At 51.8% G+C, this 23,840-nt stretch overlaps 4 protein-coding genes across 4 annotated transcripts; 3 read left to right on the forward strand and 1 right to left on the reverse strand.

Moving 5' to 3' along the window:
- Positions 1-105: 105 nt before the first annotated feature.
- On the forward strand, positions 106-13,212 carry COCSUDRAFT_66437 (hypothetical protein; the record flags this gene model as incomplete). The annotated part of the gene is made up of 24 exons (XM_005647372.1): positions 106-133; positions 427-624; positions 967-1,115; positions 1,531-1,774; positions 2,204-2,272; positions 2,580-2,676; positions 3,181-3,299; positions 3,676-3,819; positions 4,336-4,475; positions 4,776-4,881; positions 5,212-5,360; positions 5,733-5,884; positions 6,241-6,460; positions 6,755-6,784; positions 7,110-7,272; positions 7,610-7,786; positions 8,126-8,307; positions 8,609-8,777; positions 9,101-9,291; positions 9,695-9,910; positions 10,340-10,500; positions 10,847-11,010; positions 11,313-11,415; positions 11,768-13,212. The coding sequence occupies 24 exons, from the start codon at positions 106-108 to the stop codon at positions 12,411-12,413; spliced, it is 4,017 nt and encodes a 1,338-aa protein (XP_005647429.1). The 3' UTR covers positions 12,414-13,212.
- A 134-nt stretch (positions 13,213-13,346) lies between these two features.
- COCSUDRAFT_66438 (hypothetical protein) lies at positions 13,347-15,301 on the forward strand. Its single transcript, XM_005647373.1, has 6 exons — positions 13,347-13,547; positions 13,651-13,777; positions 13,991-14,160; positions 14,393-14,478; positions 14,827-14,906; positions 15,155-15,301. Exons 1-6 carry the CDS (start codon positions 13,424-13,426, stop codon positions 15,234-15,236), a joined length of 669 nt encoding a protein of 222 aa, XP_005647430.1. The 5' UTR covers positions 13,347-13,423; the 3' UTR covers positions 15,237-15,301.
- Positions 15,302-17,260: 1,959 nt separating this feature from the next.
- On the forward strand, positions 17,261-19,577 carry COCSUDRAFT_16012 (WD40 repeat-like protein; the record flags this gene model as incomplete). Its single annotated transcript, XM_005647374.1, has 6 exons — positions 17,261-17,305; positions 17,471-17,673; positions 17,893-18,106; positions 18,432-18,500; positions 18,836-18,986; positions 19,225-19,577. The coding sequence occupies 6 exons, from the start codon at positions 17,261-17,263 to the stop codon at positions 19,575-19,577; spliced, it is 1,035 nt and encodes a 344-aa protein (XP_005647431.1).
- Positions 19,578-20,646: 1,069 nt separating this feature from the next.
- On the reverse strand, positions 20,647-23,675 carry COCSUDRAFT_42471 (RmlC-like cupin; the record flags this gene model as incomplete). The annotated part of the gene is made up of 5 exons (XM_005647375.1): positions 20,647-20,781; positions 21,291-21,488; positions 21,960-22,124; positions 22,724-22,989; positions 23,627-23,675. 5 exons carry the CDS (start codon positions 23,673-23,675, stop codon positions 20,647-20,649), a joined length of 813 nt encoding a protein of 270 aa, XP_005647432.1.
- Between the last annotated feature and the right edge of the window lie 165 nt (positions 23,676-23,840).

Below are 23,840 nucleotides of genomic sequence, written 5' to 3' on the forward strand. Positions count from 1 at the left end.
CAAAAAACAGTTGACATGAACCATTCTGGCTATAATTGGGTCAGGACGACGTCAAGGCCGTGTCTTTGTCTCGCAGAGGGCTGGCGTGGGGAGGATGTTGAGGCCATGCTTTCCCTTACTGAAAGGGAGGCTGGTGCCTCTGGTGGTGCTGACGCATATCTGGATCTGCATCGCCCAAATTAGTGTGTCTAGAGGCCAGCTCATCACTACCATTCCAGGTGTGCCTCATGGGTTTCCAATCCTGCCATACAGGATCTTTAGAAAGACAGGTCACCCTTGGCATGGCCAAAGCACAGCAAGCTGCTCGCCTCGAATTATTATTTGTGAGTCTCAAGCAACACAGAGGAGTTGTGACGAGCAGCAGTACACGGCACGCATGCACTTGCACCTTCACCCGGAGGCCATTGCATGCATTGCTGCCTGCAGGTTACTCAGCGGATTTGTCAGGACTACTGTACATTCGGCGCTCCATCCCCAATTTCGACATCTACCAGCGGCGCTCATCCATTTCTGGATGGGCCGATCGCCCGGGGGCCAATATTTGCACCTGGTCAGGTGTCACATGCAACAGCAACGGCAGTGTCACCGGCCTCAATTTCTTATCGACCACCTCGGTGCTCATAGGTGCGCATGCATGCTCAGCCCCTGGCAAAGACACTTCAAAGTTTCACGTGCCTAATTGCTGTTTTCAATGGTGGCCTCTTAGTCTCTTGCATATCACAGTCCTTGGCACACTTTGGCAAAGATTCATTGGCATATTTATTTGTTAGCAGGGACTGCAATTTACAGCACCCGCCCCATCCCACCCAAACTGCGGACATTAGAATTAAAGTTACAGCAGAAGATGTAAAAACATTGAATGCCGGTTTCATACGATGAGAATTTTTTGGGCGCCAGGGCGCGTATGCCTTGGGTGCAGAGATAGCACGCGTGGCTGCTCTCAACGTGGAATCTGCATGCATGCAGGCCAAATCAGCGATGTGCTATATGGAGCATCGCTGGTGCCGAACCTGGTGTCACTGGACCTGTCAGGCAACGCCTTCACAGGGACTCTGCCCCCTGGCCTCACCATGCCAAACCTGCAGTACCTCAGCTTGACCGACAATTACATCCAGGTGGGTACACCCCGTCTCTCTGCTTACAACTTGAACACATAGTCTTTTACAGACGATTGCGTCTTCATAGTCTGCAGTTAGGAATACACATGAACCCCTCTACATGACATATCAAGCATTGCATGCATGGCATCATTGGCACTAAGCATTCCCCTCTTTGTAGCGCTCTCTACTGAGGGTATAGGCTGAGGTTGTCAGAAGTATAGCCTGCACGCCGAAATTGATATAAATACATTTGAGAGACCTGTTGGGAGCAACCTGAGTCTCATTGGTCTTGTAGGCAGTCTGTCACTGCCCATCTTCACTGCCCATTTTCTGATGTGTCTGCATTCCGTCAAAAAATTGGCAATCCTAATACTGTACTGGCCCAAAAGTGCATGCAAATGACTAACACTTGTGGTCTGGGCTTGCACAGGGGGAGTTGCCCGCGGCCTGGGGCATGGATGGGGCGTTCCCTCAGCTGCAGGAGCTGGAATTGGGGCAGAATCAAGATCTTGGAGGGACGCTGCCTGCTGCGTGGGGCAGCGATAATAGCAGCCTGACAGCTCTCCAGCTCTTCAAGGTCAGCACGGGCAGCGTTAAGGGCAGCCTGCCTGCCCAATGGGCCCAGAACCTGCCCGCCATCACCAACCTCAATATCTCCAACAACCTGATCTCGGGTGGGGTTCTGGAAATTTCAAACGGGAATTTGGTAATCATTTCCGGGAGCAAGATGTGCCTCTGCAGGGATGACCATCTCGTGAAGCTCTGACAAAGCTTCCCCGTCTGCTATCGTCTCCTTGTTTGGATTTCGCTCACGGATCGACATCCCCTGCCCAGCTCCTTATAATATTATGTGATGTCCACCATTTAGGGCTGGCTGCTTCACGAGGCAGCTTTGTTGTATGGCCTTTCCTTCTTTTGGGCATGAATTTCAATTTAAAAACTGGAACTTCACAACAGGGTGTAATGGAAAATGCCAATAGGTTGTCATGAAGCTATCATGCCAGAATTGCGAGAGGGGAATGTGCAAAAGTGTTTGGTGCAACCTTTCAAAGGGGTGTCAGCCTTTTAATATTACAATAACATGGCCCTGTGGTGTGGGGCAGGCACGCTGCCACCGGAGTGGAGCGCCATGAACCTAACAAATCTCAAACTGGACCGCAACCTCATACAAGGTCTGCCCTTACATCCACTTAAATCGGTTAATTAAAAAAATTCCAAGCTGTAATCAGAGCTGGGCTGATGAAAAATCCGGCTGTAATTATCCCTCAATGAGACCTGCTTTGCTGGGATGTATGTACTGTGACCGTTTCCCCTGTTCTGTCTTTGTGCTTGGGCCCAAAACTTGCCGGTGAATTGGATAGGACATGCACTGACTCATGATCAGGGTTGGCACCCGCGCGATGGGAGCGAATGGGCTCTCTAGAAAGTCATCACCCAGCAATTTTCACTCCAAATCTAAATTGAAATTGGGTGGCGCAGGTAGCATTCCCGGCACATGGGGTGCCAATGGGTCCTTTGGCGCGCTCACAGCACTGTCGCTCTACAGTAACTTTCTGTCGGGCACCCTTCCTGCAGCGTATGCCCCTTTGAAGCATTTATACGTAGTCCTTCAGTCAATTGTGATAAGATGACGCGTTGTTGGGGCACCCTATAAAAGCATGCATGGCAGGGATGTCTGCCTGGCTCGAGCAAATGGGCATTATATACTTGTATTGGTACTGACAGACAGGACAAGGGAAGAACCTTTATCTGCACCCAATTAACATGCCACAGTTCAATCATGTACTTATGATCCAGCATGCAAGATTCATTATTTTATTAGTATTACACGCTTTTCCTGCCAGAAGCAAGGTGCGTGTGCAGACAAGCTGCAGAAAAGGCTGCCAAAATCCTACCCCTTGATGGACTCGCCAGATCCAAGCAAGACCCAATCAACCGTGGGCACGGTGCTCAGTATTTATACCGCCCCCCGCCAGCCGGGGCCGCATGCAAGCTTTTACCCAGCTTCAATTCTGCAGTGGTCTCAAGGCGGTGTGCGGGGTAGACTTTCCGGATAGAAACAACAATAGTTGATGTGCAGGTGGTCAGTGGAAGGTGCTATGCCTGCCCTTCAGGTCATTGATGTATCTAGGAACAACCTCTCAGGGACTGTGCCGTCCGGATGGGGCATTCCAGGGCAGTCCCTCTTTGTCACCTCAGGTGAACGCAACCATGATACCAATTACTACTTTTCAAACTCTCAGCCTTGCGCTTGTCAGTGGTATGAATGTTAAAAGAAACTTTGAAGGTCCAAGCCTGCATGCTAAAGTATTCTGGAGCCCTCAATTCTGCTCTTAAGGACATGACACATGCAATCCCTTGGCACCTGTGAGGTGTTCTGGCAAGCTGGCATTGCCCGGTAATTTTGCAGGGACCTCAAGCTTGCATACTGGCACTTGTCAAAGTCAACTCAAGACACTGGGCAAGGACATACAGTATAAGGCAATGCGAAAACCTGTAAGGGAGAAAGGGCTGCCTCGCGGTCTACTTTGCAGATAGATGCAATAGTTCAGAGTTGGTTTGCGTGGGTTTGCAGGCAACCTGTTCTGTGGACCAACGCCCACAAAGTACCAAGTCTTCATTTGCCAGCAGTTCAGACTCGGCTGCAGCACAACAGGGGCGTTCCCTCCGCAGTGCCCAGCTGCCCCGCCAGCTCAGCTGCCAGCTCCTCAAACCGGCAGTGAGTCACCCCCCACGTTATTATGGTCATGGTTATTATCATTATTATCAATATTGTTATTGCACGCTCTTCCTGCCAGATGCAAAGTGCGTGTGCAGACATGCTGCATGTGGCGGGAAAATTCTTTGAAGATAAATCTAAAGTCTGCCGGCTGCTTGACTTGCAAATTCCAAGCAAGTCCCAATCAACCTTGAGAGCACATTGTTCAGAATCTGTAGCGCCCCCCCAAATGCGGGGATGAGTTTGCCATCAGGCAAAGGTCATCTCCTATTACAAATTCCTTGGACGTGCGCCAGTCATGTTGTTATGCAGCCTGCGATGCTAGTGAGTGCTCTGCAAGGCAGCATTTGTGCACGTCCCTCAGGCTGGAGGGGTGTTCGAGCATTGGCAAGCTGCCCGCATCCTGACACTGTCTGATGCTTAGAAGGTTCCCATGAAAGCTTTGTATGGCAGCATGGGACCAAATCGTGTGGACACAATGTAGCTGGGTGCTGATTCTCTTTCTTGCACGCACAGGTGCCAACGACTATGCAGTTCTGACAAGGCTGCAGGGAGTCATACTCAGGGGCAATCCACGGGGCCGCAGTGATTCTTTGTGGGACGATGGACAGCCTTTCTGCAGTTGGCTAGGAGTTCAGTGCGGCCGAGATGGCCAGGTACGGGAGAATTTTTCAGTAATGTGTTCAAAATTTTGAGTTTCAAATTGAGAAATTAAAAAAAAAAAACAAAAAACACAAATTCCAGCATTTGGTTACTTAGCTTTGTTAAGCTTAACAACTGCCGCCAATTCTGAGAAGGTTGAATTCTGTTTCAAACCCTCTGTGAGACTTGAGATTGCAGTTGGACAGAGCATGCCAGCCTAATGGCCAGTGTGGCTGAAAATTGAAATGTGATCTTCTTGAGGACCTTCACTTTGGCGCACACATGATTACTGACAGCTGATATCCTTGCGACAGGTACGGGCGCTAAATCTGAGCATTCCCGTTTACGGGCCACCGGTGCAGCTGCCACAGCCCGGCGTTCCAGCCAGTGTGACGCTCGGTGTGGACGGCGAGATCAGGGGTGAGTCACCCCGAGTCTTTCCATTGTCATGTGTGACTCATCTTAGCTTTGGTAAAAGCAAGACTGTTGGCATTGATATTACCGCTGCAGACAACAAAGAAACTCACACAACACAGATAGTAACACAAAAGTTGCATACAACCTGGGCATTACTCTCACCTTGTCCTTCTAATCATGCGCATGTCATCCAGATTTCAATCAAGCATTGCTTCAGGCCCATTTCAGGGACGACTGCCAAATCCTGTCAAGCAATGGTCATGCTTATGTCTGCGCTTGTGTCCTGTGTGTTTATGCATGATGCCTCTGTTAATGATTTTTTGGTTGCCGCAGGATTGATTGCAGAGTTTCTGACTCTGGTGTCAGGCCTGCCAGCGCTGCAGTCTCTGGACGTGACTAACCAGTGGCTGATTGGCACTCTGCCCGCCAACATCAGCTTCCCTCGACTGACAGAGCTGCGACTCACATATAATGACCTTCAGGTGGGGATTGTCCCCTCTTGACTCCATTTCTCTTCTTGCCTTCACCTTCTCTTTTCAGCAGTGTATATAACCATTGGCCGCAGATGCACCTTGCCTCTGACGCACCTTGCCTGTGCCAGGGAAGAAGCCGTTAGAAACAGTCCCGTTTCAGACTCATGCTGCGAAAGCAACTAGTGCCTTTGGATTGCATCTGTGCTCTCATACAGGCTCTCATGGCTGGGTTTGGCTGCCTCTCATATATCATGCATGGAAAGAATCTGAGAATTTGACATAAACCTTAAATATAAACAATTAAAAAAATGAAATGAAACGGAAAAAATAATCATCGCTGACATCACGGCAGGTGACTCATAAAGTTCTTCTGGCTGGCAGGGGACGCTGCCGAGTGAGTGGGCGGACAATGGGGCGTTCCCTGCGCTGCGTCTGCTGGCACTCGACAAGAACTGGCGCCTTGGGGGATCTCTGCCGGCTGCTTGGGGCAGAAACTCCAGCAGCATGACTAAGCTGGAAGTGCTGACGCTAGGGTGAGTCACCCTCTGCAAAACAGTACATGATCAAATCCTGACCTGCGGTTGTTGATGGATGTATTGTACATGCATTGACGCACATGCATATTTAAAGGATGCATGTTCATCTGTGGCGAACAAGCATTCTGTTTCTGCCTTGGCTCCCTGACTGACTGTCATGATTTTGCTTGGGGCAACCTGTGCTCGATGTGTTGTGAGTCCAAGTTGCCGACTGGCGCACGGGGAGACATTTGCTATCGGCCGCTTATGCGGTCTTCATGTTGTGCCTGTGGCAGGAACAGGGCATGATGACAGTGATGGTGGAATGCCGTTCAGAAAATTCGAATTTGAATTTTAAAATCTAAATGCTGCAGGTTTGCAAACCTGACTGGCCCCGTACCGCCGTCCTGGGCCAATCAGCTGCCGCTGCTCAGCGTGGCATACTTGGGCTTCAACACACTCTCAGGCAGCCTGCCCGTAGAGTGGCAGTCCATGAACGCCATCACAAACTTCCATGTGGAGGGGAATAACATCACCGGCACCCTGCCAGACCAGTGCGCTCATTTCCTGTGCCGCATGATATCTCCCTGTCAGGTCTTATCTTGTATCTCTGGGAGAGTGTTCCCACAAGACATGATGGGGCCTGAAGAACAGCAGGGGGTGAAAAGCATGCTGTGTAGCTTTGGCCAAAAAGCTAAGGAAGTGTCAGCATACATGATACCTAGGTAGGCTGCCTGTGCAAGGGCACATGGGTATGTGAGTCAGGGTCTGCACGTATTCCTTTGGAGAGGGGGTCACAATGTGCTCAAATAGGGTAATGGAGGCTCGTAGTCATACATTAGTAAGGGAATTCCGTTTCGCTTGACAAGGGTGTTGTGTTGTGCGCAGGTGGGGCAATGGCGGCGCGCAGTCGTGGCCGTACCTGCAAGAGATGAATCTCGACGCAAATTTATTGCAGGCAGGCCTGACAACCCCTTTCACACTTGCCAGTCTGAGGCACTGGCAGAGCCAAAATTGGCTGGCACTGCCATTATTAATTTTCAGGGCTGAGGGTTTATGGCAGCTAAAATGTTGAACCCTGGAAACTCTGAAAACTCAAATACTGTCGGCTTTGTGTGTGCCTGATAGTAGCTGTCAGGCCGGTTCTGGGTATAACGAGCACGAACCATAGCCGGTCCTGAGGAAAGCCTGCCGGGTTTATGTAATGGTACCAAGCTTTGATCATCCAATGCATTGCTTGCAGGGAACGCTGCCAGCCTCCTGGGGCGCGGACGGGTCGATGCCAGCTGTCTCTGACATCATCCTGGATCGCAACAATCTGACAGGGAGCATCCCCCCCTCTTGGGGGGCGTCAGGGGACGGGACCCCCCGTTTTCCAAATCTGAAGCGTCTCACTCTTCTGCCAGGTCATCCCCTGCCCTCGCACAGCATGTCAAGCAGTAAAGTGTACTAGGCGGTGTGATTCTTTCTCAGACAAGCTCACTAGCTAGGCTTTTTAGATGCGTTTGCCGGCTGTTGCGCTATCAAGAGAGCTTTGTCTGGGTGCAGGTTGCCTGTGCAAAGCTTTGTCTCTGCTGGCGTCAATTGGATTTTGGTTTGACACGGGGAAATCTTGTTGATCTTTGATGCGGGGTACCGCAGTACTGCATAGTGCGCGGCTGTAAGTCTGACCTGCAACAGAAACCTGCTGTGGCATTTGAAAGCTTCGTATGTTTCTAAATTTGGGCGTTATGCTTGAACCAGGGAACCCGAACCTGTGCGGCCCAATCCCTCAGGGCCTGCCAGTGTTCACGAATGACAGCGGTGGGCAGCAGGTATTCAGCCTGCCTTACAGCTGCTCTGGAGCGCCGCTCTCGGCACCCGCGCCGACGCCGGCCGCTCTAGAGCCGGCCGCTGCCGCACCGGCCCCCGCGGACGGTGGTGAATTCCCTCTTTACGATGCTTGATTTTCTCAATCCAAAATTAGTGTGCAAACCTTGATAGACTGCGTGTCAGGTGCTTGTTTGAAAATAATGGCTGCTTCCTCACCTGAGAGCTGCCTTTCTTCCACTGGCAAGATAATTTCATCAACTTGAGCAGAGCACAGAGCAAATACAGGTTGAAGAGGCTTCTGTACAACATGTCTTTGTGCTAGGATCTTTACGCAAGGCAGCTCCCTTCGGGCTCTCTGGAAGTGGACTGACACTCTGAAAGCAGACTGATGCCTAGCTTGCTTGCATCTCCCGAGTCTGCCACTGAGAGTCGATTTGCGTGGATCAGTCGGTGCTGCATCCACGGCACACAGCAGCAACCTTAAGGGATGGAACGGATTAATAGCCGGAGTAGTAACCGGCGGCTGCGCGCTGGCGGCCGTCGTCCTTCTCGCGGCGTTCCTGCTGCTGCGGCGCCGCAATAAGCTGCGCCAACAGCAGCTGACGAAGATAGTGGACTCCTGCGGAAAGGTGCGCATGCAGTTTTTTGGAAATACCAACGACAGCAGGTAATATTTTCCTTGCGGGTCTTGAGAGGGAGAAATGCTTGCCTGTGTTGTCTCCAAGCACGGCAGCCTCCTGCAGGGATGCTCTAAAGGAGCATTGTCTGTGTTGAGGCATGCAAGCATGCATGCATTGATGCGCCCTTACAGCGTCTTACACAATTGGTGACAGGTAGCATGCAGTGCACAGTGTAAACTTGACAACAGGCCAAAAACCGCAACTTAGCTCCTGGCGGCTGCTGCCGATGCAATTTCTATTGTGACCGCAGGTGTCGTGTTGTGAGCACGGGGGCATGCACGGGGAGATGCATGACTCCGACAGCATTATTCCCCCGAGCAGCGGGGGGCCTCCGGCCAGCTACATTCCCTATACCGCCCTAATCAGGCTCCCAAAGAAATCTCACTCCGGCAGCGGCCTCATCGTGGGAAAGCACTCAGGTTAGTCACTTTTGCATGTAGATTCATCCCGTAGCATGCCACACCTATTTGGAAATACACCTGCTTACACATTTTCACAATTTTTTTGATTGTCAAACACTTTTGTACCAGCATCTTTGGACCCTGGAAGCTAGATAAGCCTTATATCCTGTGGGTTGCCATCAAAACTGGCATGCAAAGACAGATGCTCTTGTGTAGAAGGGTATAGGCCAACCCTGAGGTGCAACATCTGCAGATCCTGATATGAATCAAGTGCGCTATTCATTCTAGGTCAAACAAAGCTCTCTAGAAAGGCTGGAATCGGAAATTATGATTGTATCCAGGGAACACAGGAGGAGGGAGCGCCACTGGATGGAGCCCGCGGGCGGGCAGCCAGCTGGCAGAGCCGAGCAGCCTGGGCGCAACAACGGGCAGCTTGGGCAGCGAGGGCATTGCGCAAGAAGCGCTGGCCAGAACTTCCCTGCCGCACATAATGCCCCTGCGCGACTGGGAGCTAAACTTGGACGCGCTCCAGGTGCGTGGCTGCACAAGGGATTATGAGATACCAGAGTAGCGCAAGATGACTCGAGTCATTAAGAGATACCTGCTGTCATGATCTTGGCAGAGGTGAATGATAAAGCATTGCTTGGTGTCCAATTCAGTAAAAATACCTTGCAAGAGACAAATGGGGTCGAGTACAGGATGGGGATTCATGTGAGCAACCCCTGGATTGGGAGGCCACATGAAATTGACTTGTTGAAATTCTTTCCTGCCCCACAAAAAGAGGATAGTAGTGCAGGCTATGCCTGCTTTTTTCTCTGTATTTCCAGGATCCAAGAAGTCCGACAGGATGGGGTGATGCATTTCCGTGTATGGTTAGTGTGGCTATGAAACTGTAGAATGACCCATATTGAAATCAAGATTGAATGCATGCACAGGTGGAGGTTGACGAGGATGGCGAGGAAGTGGTATTAGGGCGGGGGGCATTTGGGGTGGTGGTAAAGGGGACTTACAGAATGGCGCCTGTGGCCATCAAGAGGATGAAGGATCAATCCCCAGAGCAGCAGGAGGACTTCCTTAAAGAGATGGCAATTCTGCGCGCGTGCCGGGGCAGCCGCTACATCGTTCCCTTTGTCGGCGCCAGCCTGCTGCCGGTGAGTCTTTAATGTTCTTAATTTTCTTCACAACACGATTATCTATAAACAAAACAGGCCTGCAGCCTCTGCTGCGGACATCTGGAGTCTGCATGCTTTCATGGGGCCTCTTTGTCTGACAATAGCATGAGTGCCATGCGCCACAGAAGGTGTGGCTCTCGGCAGCAGAAGTGTGGTGTCTTCATGCCTTGACATATGCCGCCGAGCATACAACGTGCTCGAAATTCAGCGCGGAACATGCATCAAAGTGGTTTTCGTCTGTTCGAGGCAGTCGCCGCGTATTGCAGGCCCAAAGCTGCAAATTGGGTGTCCGACGTCTGGAAATTGAAGAAGCTTCGGCCGAATTGTGCTGCTGTGCATGCATATACTGCAGTCAAAGCACCAAAACGAATATGACATCTACACTTCATGACGTCGGGAATTGCGCAGGGGGACACTATTCTGGCGATGGACTTCATGGAGAATGGGAACCTGTGGGAGGCGCTGACGCGACTGGGGCGCAATGGGCGGCCGGTGTTCCAGTGGAACGCGCGCGGCCGGCGAGTCGCGCATGACATTGCCCTCGGACTGCACTTCTTGCACGACCTCAGGTGAGCCTATTCGTGTGCGAGAAATCTGCTCACTGTCATCTCGAATGTCTGCATGAATCACACTTCTCTTGTGTTCTGTGGGAGCCACTTGATGATGATGCAGCTTCGGTTGCTGCAAAATCGCACTTTCAAGAAATGCATGTGGAGAAGCTCACTTTTGCTCTGCTTACTTCTAAGACCAAGAGAAAGCACAACGTGCGCTTCCGCCAAAAGTACTGTAATAAAAGTATTTTGTTGGCCTCCATGCTTTGGTATGCCAGCTTGAAAAGCAGAATCTGTGTCCTGGAAGGTGTGATGTTCACATCCCCATGCAAGTGATGTGAGGAAGGATGGTGCATCATTGCAGGGTGGTGCATCTGGACCTGAAGTCCTGCAACGTGCTAATAGCCGCGGACGGCACAGCCAAGATCAGCGATGTTGGTTTGGCGGCGCTGATGAGTAATCAATACCTCAGCAGAACGGCACCTGCCGGCACATGGGCGTGGGTGGCACCAGAAGTCCTGATGGGAGGTGAGGGTTCAGTCTTGTAATTTTGAAGAATCTAGAAGCACTCAATTGTAAACTTGCTGGAAGTCAAAGATAATGAACTTCATTCCTGCATCCTTCTTTGTTCTTCAAAGTTGTAGTTGTCCTTCATTTTGTTGTCTCTGCAAATCTGCTCTGCAGAGGAAGGTTGCTCAAGTTCAGACAAATAACAAGGTACTGCTTGAACTGTAGCTATGCTGCTATTTTCTAGCAGCGATTGTGTCCGCTTGATGATTTAGAATGCATAATTTACTTCGACTGACAGCTGATTGCCCTGCGCTTCACAGGCAGGGTGACACACAAGGCCGACATATACAGCTTTGGCATTGTGCTGTGGGAAATCATCACTACTGAGCGCCCGGCATGGAGGGGAAATCTCAGGGACATCAGGTGTGACCAGATGACATGCTCTGTCTATACTGACAGCCACATCCTGCACGCTGTGATCGTCGATGCTGCCTCAAATGGTCCCATGCACCTGTCAGGAAAAAAAATCAGAAACAAAACGTTTTTGCTTGAGCCGAGAGACTTTCAAACACGTGTGTCCTTACTCAGCAGAAAGAAATTCAACTAGCCAAGGAAGGCCAAGTCTACATCATCACTGAGTCCAAAAGCTTTCCTCTCGGAGTTCCTGCACACCCTGTTCCTGCCCGATTCTCATTGTGCGGAATATCCAATCTTTGAAGGGACGGTTCCTTTTTACTGTATGCTCCCCTTGATTCTTTGCTCGTCTTTTGCGCAGTGTGCCAGAAGAAGCACCGCAGGAGATAGCGGACCTGGTGCTCCGGTGCACGGGTGACGCCGAGACACGGCCGGAGGCGCAGGAATGCGCGAAAATCATTGGACACTACACTCTGGACGGCGACGCCAGCGTCAAGCGCCGGTCCACTGGCTCCGGCCGGCTGCGGCCAGCGGCCGCCGCCGCCGCTGTGCAGGCGGAGCAGCAGCGGGGGGACCCAGGAGTGCCGGTGGGGGAACTCCGACATCCGATGGGGGATCCCGCGCAGCCATTGGGGTTTGCCCCCCAGCCAGCGGGGGACTCCGAGCTACCACTGGTGCATCCCGGTGAATTGCTAGGGGACCCCGAACAGCAGAAGGGGGACCCGACGCAGCCGTCTGGGGGTCCCATGCAACAACGAGGGGACCCTGGGCAGCCGGTGGGGGTTTCTGAGACGAGTGGCCAGCAGGAAGGAGGGCGTGCGCAGCCGGCAGGGAATGAGTCGCAGCAGGGGAAGAGCGGTGCTAGGAAGATACTGGGGAGTCAGTCCGAGAGTGCTGCAAAGCCCGGGCAGCCGGCTGAGAGTTCTTGGCAGCCCGGGGTGGTGTCAGATGGGGGCAGGCGAGAATCCCAGCGGGTGTTTCCGCCAAAGTCCCCTTTCGAGAGCTGAGCAGGCGTACTGCTCTTTGCCGATTTTGATGGGGATCCGTTCTGAAACCTGAAGCATTGCAGCACTGAGCAGCAGAAGCAAAGCTGGTCTGCTTCACCGACACATCCAGGAACCCCAAAAGATGACGGAAGCATCAAAATTTTGCACGCAAGTTGAAGCGGCGATTATCTTACACAATGGCGTCCTGCGTGAGAAGGGATTGAACGAGATGCGCAGATCTGAGAATTGCGCATTTCTGAAAGATGCCCCGTGATTTTCAGGGGCTCGCCCTAGCATTGATAAGCATTTACTTTGCACCTTTCTTTCAGTTCCCATGGTGTGACTTTCTGTCCCGGATAGTGCTGGGAAAATTTGACTGGTGTGTTTGCACTGATCTGATCTGAAGTCAGGCTTGACGAGCATTTTGAAATTGCCCCAGACAGAACTTTGCAGTTGAATGCAGCTTTGGATTTATCTTGTGCCAGAGTGGGTATAAAAGCACTGGCCGTCATGGGTAATGATCTGCGCTGATTTGCGCAGATTGGTTTGCAGACTCAGTCATGGGTGCTCAGGGCAGAACTAAATCAGTAATTACCTAAGGCATCTTGGGCACCTGTAACAGTGTATAGAGACGGATCATTCAACGGCATGAAGAAAGACTTCTTCGAAGTGTGAGAACTACGCTTGAACGTTGAACGTTGGACACTTGACTGCGGTGTTGGCCGATTGATCAAAGAGCAGTACATACCTCAGGCATGCACACTATATAAGCCGCAGAAATGTTCGGGCGTGCGGAAATGTATTGGCAACATTTATTATTAGAACAGCCTTGTTCTCAATTCGAAATGGAAGCAGGCTGGAAGCTAGGGTTGTAGAAAGCAGGGGGCGCCAAGCTTTCAGGTTCAGCGAGCGGTCCATCAGATGGCCCCATGAAGCTCGAGCACATGTTTGACTCAGCACCACTGAACGATGACACTGTGTTCCGACACAAGTAATTTCAGAATAGGCATGATCAGGTGAAATGCATCGGAATGAGCTCTGTGGGAAGCTCGGAAACAAGCCCTACAATGGAAAAGCACTTTCAGAGCGCTGTTCGGGAACCGCGTTTCGTGCAAACGGACGATGGAGGAAGCATACTTGCCCTAGCATTACATTGTAAGATGTTCTTTCAACAATTGAGTCGCTGCAGAAGCAGGCAGCCTCTGCAGAATGGCCACAGCCAGGAATTCAGAGCCAATCTGAGCATGGATTGCTGCAGGCTTGATGGTGGAGCATGGGTTTCGTGTTGAGGCCGATAAGACTTTTGCTGGGGGGACATCAGTCTACAGCCCTGCTTCAGACTGGCATGGCAAGTTCACCAATGAGTGGGTCTTCGAATACAGAAGGTAAAACTGGCCTCAAGCAAAGCGGATCGTTGTTATTGCATCAAGTGTTTAAACACCACACCGCGTGTTAGAGATCACCAAGGAAATTTGATCGAGGGAGTCGATGCCCACACGGGGAGTTGCCAGGTGCATCACCAAAAGAGGAGCTAAGGGTCAGCATGGTCAGGCTGATGCGTGCAAAACCCTCATAAAAGTCTACGTATGCACCTGCAGGCCGGGGTATGCCAGCACATTCGCACTGCATTGCTCGCTGCAGCCTGCTTCGGGGAAGATGTTTGTGCACGCGCGAGAGGCAGACAGCCCAACTAACATGCGCTACATGGGGCTGCTGGTAGATAAATATGTGCCCGATACAGGCAAGGCAAAGGGCAGCAGCTGGGCAGGTGTGGGCAGCCATTCCTTGCACCCTTTTCTCCCCCTAACAGCCCCCGCTCAAGCCTATCTTTCCATGTGCTCTGAATCATTGCATCTGCAACGAGGGTCAGAGGCAAGACCTATCAAACAGCTGGAACTTGAGGCAGGCGGTGACACCCTTACTTGCTGACAAGTAATTTTTATGGTCCTAGAGGCTCTGAAAGTGCTTTGGAGTGAATTGACTTCTTGTGCATGGTGCAGGTGTTGTGGTGGAGCAGGAGGCTCTGAGGCATCAGCTGGAGGAGTATGTGGCTGGGCCCCTTCTGGCCAACGCCCTGCCCTCATCCGTGAGCCCTCCCAACTCAAATCCCCCTTGAATTTTTAAAGGGAAGATGTCCACCTTGCTAGGATGATATGCCCCCACGCCGTGGCATGCCATAGGCCACAATTTCCTTTATGCAGCATGTGATTGTCTTAACAGGCACCAATTCAATGGCGTGCCTCTCCAAAGTTCTGGGTTGAGTAACTAAGCCTGAAAGCTACAGTGAAAGCTTTAGGAAAGGTTGTGGAATGGCCTGTGGAGAGAGCCTGGGATGTGCAATAGGACATAGATGCCTATTGATGCCCTATTGCCATTGCCATTGATGCCTATTGGTGCCCTATTGATGCCCGTTGATGCCGTTTTCTTGGTTCAGGAGCCCGAGCATACACCCCAGGATGCGTCCAGAGGGGTGCAATCACAGCTGTCTGCTTATTACAACAGCCTCACGCGCAGGCAAGTGATGTCTCCTCTTTGTACCTTCTTGTAACCGTTTGCCAACACACAATCTTAACGAGCTGTAGGCCACCTATATTGGTGTGTACAGGATCATGTGTTGCTCGTTGCTTGCAATACCTCATATAACACGCCCTTGGTGAGAGAACTTGGGATGCTTGTCTGTGCTTCTCTGTCAATGAGAGAAGTTCAGAGTTTTTGGCGGGGTGTCCACCCTGGATCTGAGCTGTTGGGTGTGGTGTGAACAGGGACATCCTTCTGGCAGGCACAGCCCTTGCTGCGGCCTCCATCGGCCTCGCTCTATTTGCCAGAAGCCGCCAGCGCCTGTGAATGCGCCATACTTCTGCCGCGGTCAAACATCAACTGTCGCATTCAAATTTGAATTGAGCGCAGTCAGGGAACTCCGTCGGGCAGAGCTTTCAAGTTAGCAGTAAGCCAGCTAGCTGGTGTGACGTCCTATCAAAGTATTATCCTCTGCCACAGTTCCACATGCGTGGAACAAAAATGCTCATCTGTGTTTACGCACAGTTTTGGGGCCCAGAGGGACGGGCACGCCTCTTCATGGCGCACCATTATTGCTCCTTCACGGCTTTGGTGGTTACTCCTTCCTGAGTATGAAGGGAAAGTCCTTACAGAGCTGAAAATCAGGGCAGGCCCCAAAGCGAGCCATGAATGCACATGTACAATAGCTGCTGCTGGGGAACATGCTGCCCAGTGTTTTCTGCCGCATTAAAAGCACGCATTGACCGAACAACCTACCGAATTGGCTGCTATTATATCAAGATATGATGCTTGGTGTGGCTTCTAGGTTCTTCAAAGCTTTCCAGTGTGCATGACGGCCGTGCCACCTAGGAATTGTGTTATGCCCTTATAAAACTAGGTTCCCCGGTCTTTGATCAATGATGGGCTTTTGTTTGTCACTCAGCCATCACTCTCCGGAACCTGGTTGCTGCAGCAGATTTGCATGAAAAGCATTTTGATGACATCATTCTTTTGAGCCAGCTCGGCTCAAGACCAGTTGCTCTTTGCTCTACTCTTGAGTGGCTCCAAAGCTTGAGTACAGATGGGACTATAGACATTGGTGAAGCATGCAAGACCCTTCTGATCTGTTATCAAAGAACACAGCACGCATGTTGGGTTTTCTCTGTGGGTGTGTGTCCATGTACAGTAAGGGTTGGGTATGTGGTGTACCTATTTCAGTTCATTGCAATTTGCTGATTTCAAGAGTGACTCTGAGTTTTTATGTGGTGTCCGGATTGGCTGCTAACAGAAGCCTACTGTTGGCCTGAGGCCAGGAAATTGAAACTAGGGTTTCTGATGCTGCGAATCTGTATGAAGTGCTGAAGTTTCAGTGAAGGTGCATCTGAAAGTAGCCCTCTCACAGATGCGCATGTGCGCATTGCGCACAGGGTTTGACAACCCAGTCGGTTCCCCGGGGGGATCGACCATGTAGTCCCGGGTACCGGGCAAGATATTGGGGACGCCCCCGAGATTTTTCGAATTGAGCTTGCCCAGGTCTGGGACTGTCCCCGGGGTCGGCAGCCCATGAATTCCGGGCAGCCCCGGGATTTTTTGACTTTCACAAGCCTTAAGGTGGGGACGGAAGCTTCCGTTAAAAGTGCCTCACGATATCTTAAATCTCAAATTTCAAGTTGTGCGAACTGGACCTTGTTGTGTGCATGCTTCACATTCTCCATCATGATGGGCACGTGATCACGTGCCCTTGGCTAATGAGTCATTAGTAATGATATCATAATGGTGTTACCTGATATCTTCAAGGGCGGCCGCAGCTCTGACGACCACACATTCGAATCGGAGGAAATGAATTTATTTCCAGCCCAGGGATAATTGAGAGGCAGCATGGGGCCGCCCCGGGATTTCAGGCCGGGCAGGCCTCGAATTGAGGCCCTTAACTGTCCGGGGCGAATTCAAAGCCCCTGAATGTTTTAGGCCCACCTCCGGGACAGCCGTGGAATTTCAGAGCAGCTGTGAAACTCTGAATGCGCATGGCATATGAGAGTGGAGAAAGTTGTAAGCTGAAGGTCTTTAGAACTTTAAAGCTCGCCAGATGCAAGGTGCCATGCAAGAGGTGCTGACTGATGCTGACTGTTCCGTCGGAAGTCCAAAGTAGCAAGAGCCCAAGCACTACTTGAAGATTCGAGACTCGGAGGGCCCTCGAGATCTGCCCCTCATTCTGCACAATCATTAATCGGCAGATCATCCCATCTGGGTGCGGACCTGTGCACGTTTTGATAAGAGATCTGTTTTGCAGATCACAAAAGGGCAACGCAGAGAGAACACGGGCTGCTGAAGAACTAAGTGAATTGCGCACGGCAATTCGATCCCCTGTATCGATGCAGAACAGCTCCATCGATGTCGAGCTGCTTGAGCAGCCGATGGTAAGGAGCACTTCCATGGACCGAGACAAACAACTTTCAGTTGATGCGGGGGGTAGTTGCACGTGGAAGATCATATGCTACAGAAAAATGTTTCCAACGAAATGATATTAGCACGAAGTGCATGTCATTAGTCGTGATCCATAATTTGGACGCCTTGTACTGCAGGACTGCTGCTTCCATCCTACAGAGATGCTGGCAGCTGTGGGCTTGATCGATGGCCGAGTGCAAGCTTTCAGAATGACCTCGGCTGGAGAGCCCAGCACGTCCACTGCCGAGGAGGTGGTGTCGAAGAAAGCACACAAAGAGTCCTGCAGAGCTGTGCGCTTCACTGCAGATGGCGCCAGGCTCCTCACTGCTTCTGCAGACAAGTAGGCCCCCCCCTGACCCTGCATCACCCTTTTCCGTGCTTTACCTGCAAACAACATTGCACAAGCTGCCACCGCAAAATGTCCTCTGCAATGCCATGCTCGCCACTCTGCAAAGTAGCAGGCTCTCAGCCTCTATGCCGGAGCAGTGGAGATGCCAGCGGAGCAGTAGCAGACATCTGCCTCTGCCAGAGTTAGGAAAGTCAAGAATTTTGCGTACAGGAACATGAAGGCAATAGACCTGGGGTCAGGGAAGGTAACGCGCTGGCAGACAGACGCGCACGAAGCGCCGATAAACTGCATTCACCCGCTCGCCAGTGGCTTGGTGGCTTCGGGGGACGATGACGGCTGTGTGAAGCTGTGGGACGGCCGCCAGAGCGCCGCCGTGGCTGAGTTCTCCGAGCACACTGACTTTATATCCGATTTTGCGTATCAGGTCAGCGTCTCTGGCCCTTATAAGTATCCCCTACACCTGCATCAATATGTGCTTCCTGCAGAGCCTGAGCGCAACTGTTTTCCAGTGGGGGACAGCAATGTTGGGTTCAGTCATAGGACCGAGCCGGATCAATTACTGCCACTTTGGTATCCTTGCTTGCACGTCTAGCTGGAATCTTCACCCGGCACTGATGGTTTGTTTTCCTACTGATCCCCTTTGGAATATTTCATCTGGTCTCAGGGCACGCCATCATTTGTTTGTACAGCAGTTGGTGGCACTAATTGTGAAATAGAGAGATTTCTAAATGGCGTTGTGTGAACAGGAGCGAGACAACTGCCTGGTTGCCACGAGCGCGGACGCCACAATCAGCATCACAGACCTGCGGACACGAAAGGTGCAAGTCGCAACGCCCTGAGTGTCTAACGCTGGGTCAGCATATGCCAGCAGTGCACTAAATCCAGCAGCCGACTTTGCCAGATCCCTGATCTAATACCACCCTCTGGGGCCTTGGATGCCATTGCACTTTACGCCCAGATTGGCTTGACATATTGAACCCTGCTCACCATAATATCCTGGTTTGGCACGGTCTGATGCACCTGCTTGGCACAACTTGATGCCTGTTATTTAGCGTGACTAGATGCCCTAGCGTGGCATGCAAAAACCAGCCTGATCTGGCGCGACCTCGATTACCTGATTTGGCGCAAGACTGACGCGCCTGATTTGGCGCAGCTGCGCGCGCGATCTGAGGACGACGCGGACGATGAGCTGCTGGCGGTGGCGGTGGTTAAGAGCGGCAATAAGGTGGTGACTGGGAGCCAGATGGGCGTGCTCAGCCTCTTCAGCTGGGGCTACTTCAACGACTGCTCCGACCGTTTCCCAGGTGTGAGACTTCTTTTTTCTGACCATCAGCGGCAACATATCCTCACCTGGTATACAAGCCATCATGGTGCAGTGCTTTGAGTGTAGCAAGGCAAAGAAACCACATAAGACTTCCCAAATAGGAGATACATGCACTCTTGCTTGCGTGCGCAGTTTTGTGCATTCCGGCTCGATATCTGGCAAGCATTTTGCATGGAACTCTCCTTGCGTTCGTTCTGAAATTGCATCCTTGCCTGCAGGTCACCCAAACTCCGTAGACGCAGTTGTAGCGTTCGACGAGGACACAGTGATCACTGGCTCGCACGACGGCCTGATCCGTCTGATCTCCATTCTGCCCAACCGCATGCTGGGCGTTGTTGGCGAGCACGGTGACTACCCCGTTGAGTCATTGGCGCTATCACCCGGCCGCAGCCGCCTCGCCAGCACCAGCCATGATGCCGTGCTGCGCTTGTGGGATCTCTCAGCTTTGCACGAGGAAGATGACGGGGAAGATGAGGCTGCAGACACGGTGCGCTGCTGCACGTGGATCTTGATGGTTTATTTTTTGTGTGGCAAAGTGAGTACGTGCCTTGAAACCCTGAACCCTGAATAGAATAAAAGTTTGAACTCCAAACCCCCTGAATAGAGCGTCATTCAGAGGCAAGAAGAAGCGGCAGTTTCGGTGTCGGCAAGCCCGGCACCTGATTGGCGCTTGATTTCAGCCTCACATGTCGGGTTTGGTTGAAGGGTCCACTGATATCCTGTTACCATGCCATGTAGCTCTGGACATGACTTGTGCATTTCAACATCAAATCTTCCATAGCACATGCCGGTGCACTTTGCTTCCTGAGAGGCTTCAAGGAAATTGTGGCTTGCACAAACGTTCTGTTGGAAAAAGGAACGGAGGCACTGTTAGTGGAAAGCATACACATGGCTTTCCATGTCCCTTGTGGTCAAGTGAGCAATATACTGGAATATCATGAACCTTTTCTGCAAGGTGACACGTGCATGGAAGGCGCCACAGAAAGGAGCGACCTTGTCAGGGCACATCCTCTCAAGACCGTGAGATTGCTTCTTGTGCTTCCATATACAAATGCACCACTGCTCTCTTTTGCCCTTAGTAAGAGCGCATGTGTTATTTGCAGGCTGTGCAGGATGGCGACCAAGACGCAGAGGACAGCGATTCAGACTCTGCAAAGCAAAAACCACAGAAGAAGAAGCGGAGGAAGGGTGACAAGGGCGGTGGCGTCACCAAGAAACAGAGCCATAAGGATGCAACATTCTTTGCTGGCCTTCTGTAACAGAGCCAACTGAGCAACAATTGATAATGATGTAGCCAAAGGTGTGTAAATTTTGCCAGATCAGTGATCCGTGGTTTTTGCCAAGCTTTTGCTATAGCTAATTTGCCATGTCCGTTGGGGCGGCACATATGGAATGGAGTATTTCAGAAGACATGCATTTCTTGGATGTGGGAAGTACCGTATGTGAACATCTGGATCCGTTTCTCGTAATGTGTCCACTTTTAATGCATATTCCAACCGAGATAGTCAATGTTTCTATCACTGTCTATTGTCAAGCCCCTAACACAACCGTTTTCCCACCATCACTAGGCGTGGCTCCTCTCAAAACTGGCACACACCAGGCTGCTCCCTTGAAAAGACAAGGGGATAAACCTTTAACCATTAATCTCGGTTTGTGTTCCTTGGTCGGACGCCGTTATTTCCAGGGTCGCAGCTCCCAGCTGGAACCATGGTGGGCACTGCATAGTTGATGGCCTTGGCAAACGCCACGCTCGTGTTCAGACTGGCCGCGGTAATCTGCACAGCAGAAGAAAACCCCTCAAAAGCAGATCGGCATGATTTCCTGCACCCCTCACACCATCGCATACTGATCTCACATAGGCACGGGGGACGAAGAAGGCTGCACATATACTCCAAGCGTTACTCGGTGTAAGATAGGAGGTATATTCTGGATACAGAGGATTATGTTGGACAGCGGCCAACTAGCTAGCACAGACAGAACGTTGACAAGAGCAAAATAGCAACCGCTTTCCCTTTTGGGCCAAATTTCAAACTCAGGTTCTTTTAAAATCACAAAAGACAGACCAAGCCAGGAATGTCTTCAGGCATCCCTGCCTTGAATGTCATATGATAGCTTGCCCCACCTAGAGGACTTCTGTGGACTTAGGATCCAAAGGAATCCAAGAAAGAATGTGCATGCTTGCATTGGGCTGCATGGAATCTGTAGTTATAGAGTCCGCTATAGCAGGTGAGTCATTAGTTACTAACCACTGGGTCCATTCATAACTGCAGAGAAGAGCCCTTACCTCTGGATCCACGTTGCCGATGAACCAAGGCAGATCGATGTTTGTGAAGGTGCCATCGTCAAATATGAGGACCACGTAAGCGTCCGTGTCATTGGATGCATTGAGCAACCAGTGCGCAGACCCTTTTGGCGCATAACCCGCGTCCCCTGGCCCCAGGAAACCATCCTCGTATTCCCCCGGCTTCATAAACACCCCCGCCTGCGCGCATGCATGCACGTCTCTTTTTTGCTACCCTCCAAGACCGCAAAATGCATCACGCTTGCTGGAGCGGTAGTTCAGAACTGCAGTAGACGTAGCGAGGCAGCTTCTCCTCCCTGATTTGGCTCTTGCACTTGCTGGCACTTGCGCCCGTCCTAATTCATATTCAGCAGGCAGCGCTGCAAATGGACTCCACGGCCATACTTCCTTGGTTTCCAGGGAGGCCCAAGTAGGACAATTATTCCCTCACAATGCTCCGTGTGGACTATCATGCCCTCGGTCAACTAGGGAAAGGAAGCATGCAGACATCAAGGCAGAGCCAGGGCCAGAAGAAGGAGAAAGGGCTGCCTCGTTTGAACCGATTCAAAGACATTCAACCCCTCAACTTCACATTTTTTATTTCCTGCGGGGTTTAAGTTGATTACCACAGTAAATGGTTTTTCAGCAAATTTTTCAAATTTGCTAACGCACCGTGAGTGAGCCGTTGATTACGTACTGCCACTCGGCGTGGCCCGGGTGCCAGTGCAGCTGGCGCAGGGCTCCGGGGGCGAACCTCACCAGAGCCCCGCTCATCTCAGTCGACACCGGAAAATTGGTCACCTGCGCAATGCTTATGAAGCCGCCAGCCGTGTTCACCTGCGCATGCATCAGGCAACCATGCTGCAGTGATTTTGATAATTGGACTGGATTCACCGCAGAGCTCACAAGGGTTATGCATGTCAGACGCGGTGGCAAGGCTCACAGGGCAGTATGCTCTGTCAACGCCGCTCTGTTCGCCCGCCAACAAGCGAATTTATGACAACCGCATTTCACATGCATCGCAATCCTTAAAGCCCACGCCCCTGACTGACTGTGCCAAACCCAGGACACACCAAGCTGCAGCAAGCCTCATCAGGTTGCATCTGGAGGCCATCTCCCTCCTTAACATGTGATACAAAGTGAGATTAGTCTCCTGCACTGGCTTGCGCAGGCGAGGCCGGGCAGGGCGCTGAATTTTGTGCGCAGCCCCGGCCGGATCAGGCCGCTAGCTTGCTTGCACAGACATGCCTGATAAGGCCGCTACTGTGACTGTGCAGCTGAGCCACAGGAGGCTTTTTGAGTTTTGGCACAGCTAAGCAGAGCAGGGTTCAAATTTCATGCGCAGCAGTGCCAGATCATGCTGCAAGTATGCATGCACAGCCGAGCCAGATCAGGCTCCTAAATTGCATGCGCGGCCGGGCCAAATCAGGCCTCACCTCCGGGATGACCTGCGCTAGCTGGAAGCGGTGAGTCAGTGCCACCGGCTGCTGCGGCGGCCGACCGACTTGCGCGCGGAACTCCTCCAGCGACAAATCCGGCGCCGGCCCGAGCGGCAGGAACGTGAAGGTGTCGCGCGCCAGGTGCCGGGTTATGTCACCCTTAGTCACCCCAAGGCCCTGCGCGACTACTGCGGCCGGCGCCGTCGACAGCCACGCGCTCAGGCTGAGCGACTCCCTGTCCTCAAACGAGCCGTCATCGTAGCCTGCATGCAACATTTTTTCTTATCAAAAAGGGCTTATCCTGCCAAAGCCAAGGTGCATATATGCAGACAAGCTGCATGCAGAGGCTGTCAAAATCTTCCCCTTGTTCGACCCGCCAGATCCAGGCAGGACCAAATCCACAGTGAGTATGGTGCCGAGGCCATCTGTGCAGCGGCAGTATCAGATCGATCGAAGGACCTCCTCCGCGTTGCCACCAGCTTGGTACAGAACTCTCAAGGAGCCCCGCCCAATCAGCTCGCATAAAGGGTGCTGCCAATCCGGCTCTTCAGATCCCATACCACCATTGTATCCTCGATGCTTGCGAGGAAGTGAGCACAGGGCCGTCAGTTGCTTCTGCATGCTGACACCCTGCTGCGATCAAATTCCTGCAGGGGCTTTTCCAATGTGGCATATCTCTTGGCCAAACGAGATCAAAGAAGGCCAATCCAGATGGACTTAGTACTTCTGAGTCAGAAGCATGGTCCTACTCCAGCAGTGTGTTCATGCTGCCCCAGCAAGCTGCAGTGCATTCAATCTGGCTGTCTTTTGGGGCTGTGTGCGCGCCTGCCAGATAGGTGCAGCCCGGCTGTAGGCCCTGGACCATATGGCCTTCGTTGGGCCTGAAGTACCAGACATCACCCGCCCCAAAATCCCACGTCTCCGCCGGCCGCTCTTTGCCGCTCTCCATCACCGTTGCCCTGTGAAGCCAATATCAAATTGAAAGTGACTCCACTGACAGACTCTTAAGGAAGAGGTGAGGGCACACTACCAAGGCCGACACCAATTTCGGTGTTGCTCTGCTGATGCACGTGTCTTAGATATGCTTGCAGCCCGTACTAGATAGGTGGCTGGC

The sequence above is a fragment of the Coccomyxa subellipsoidea genome, assembly GCF_000258705.1.
Source record: "Coccomyxa subellipsoidea C-169, whole genome shotgun sequence".
Classification (NCBI taxonomy): Eukaryota; Viridiplantae; Chlorophyta; class Trebouxiophyceae; family Coccomyxaceae; genus Coccomyxa; species Coccomyxa subellipsoidea.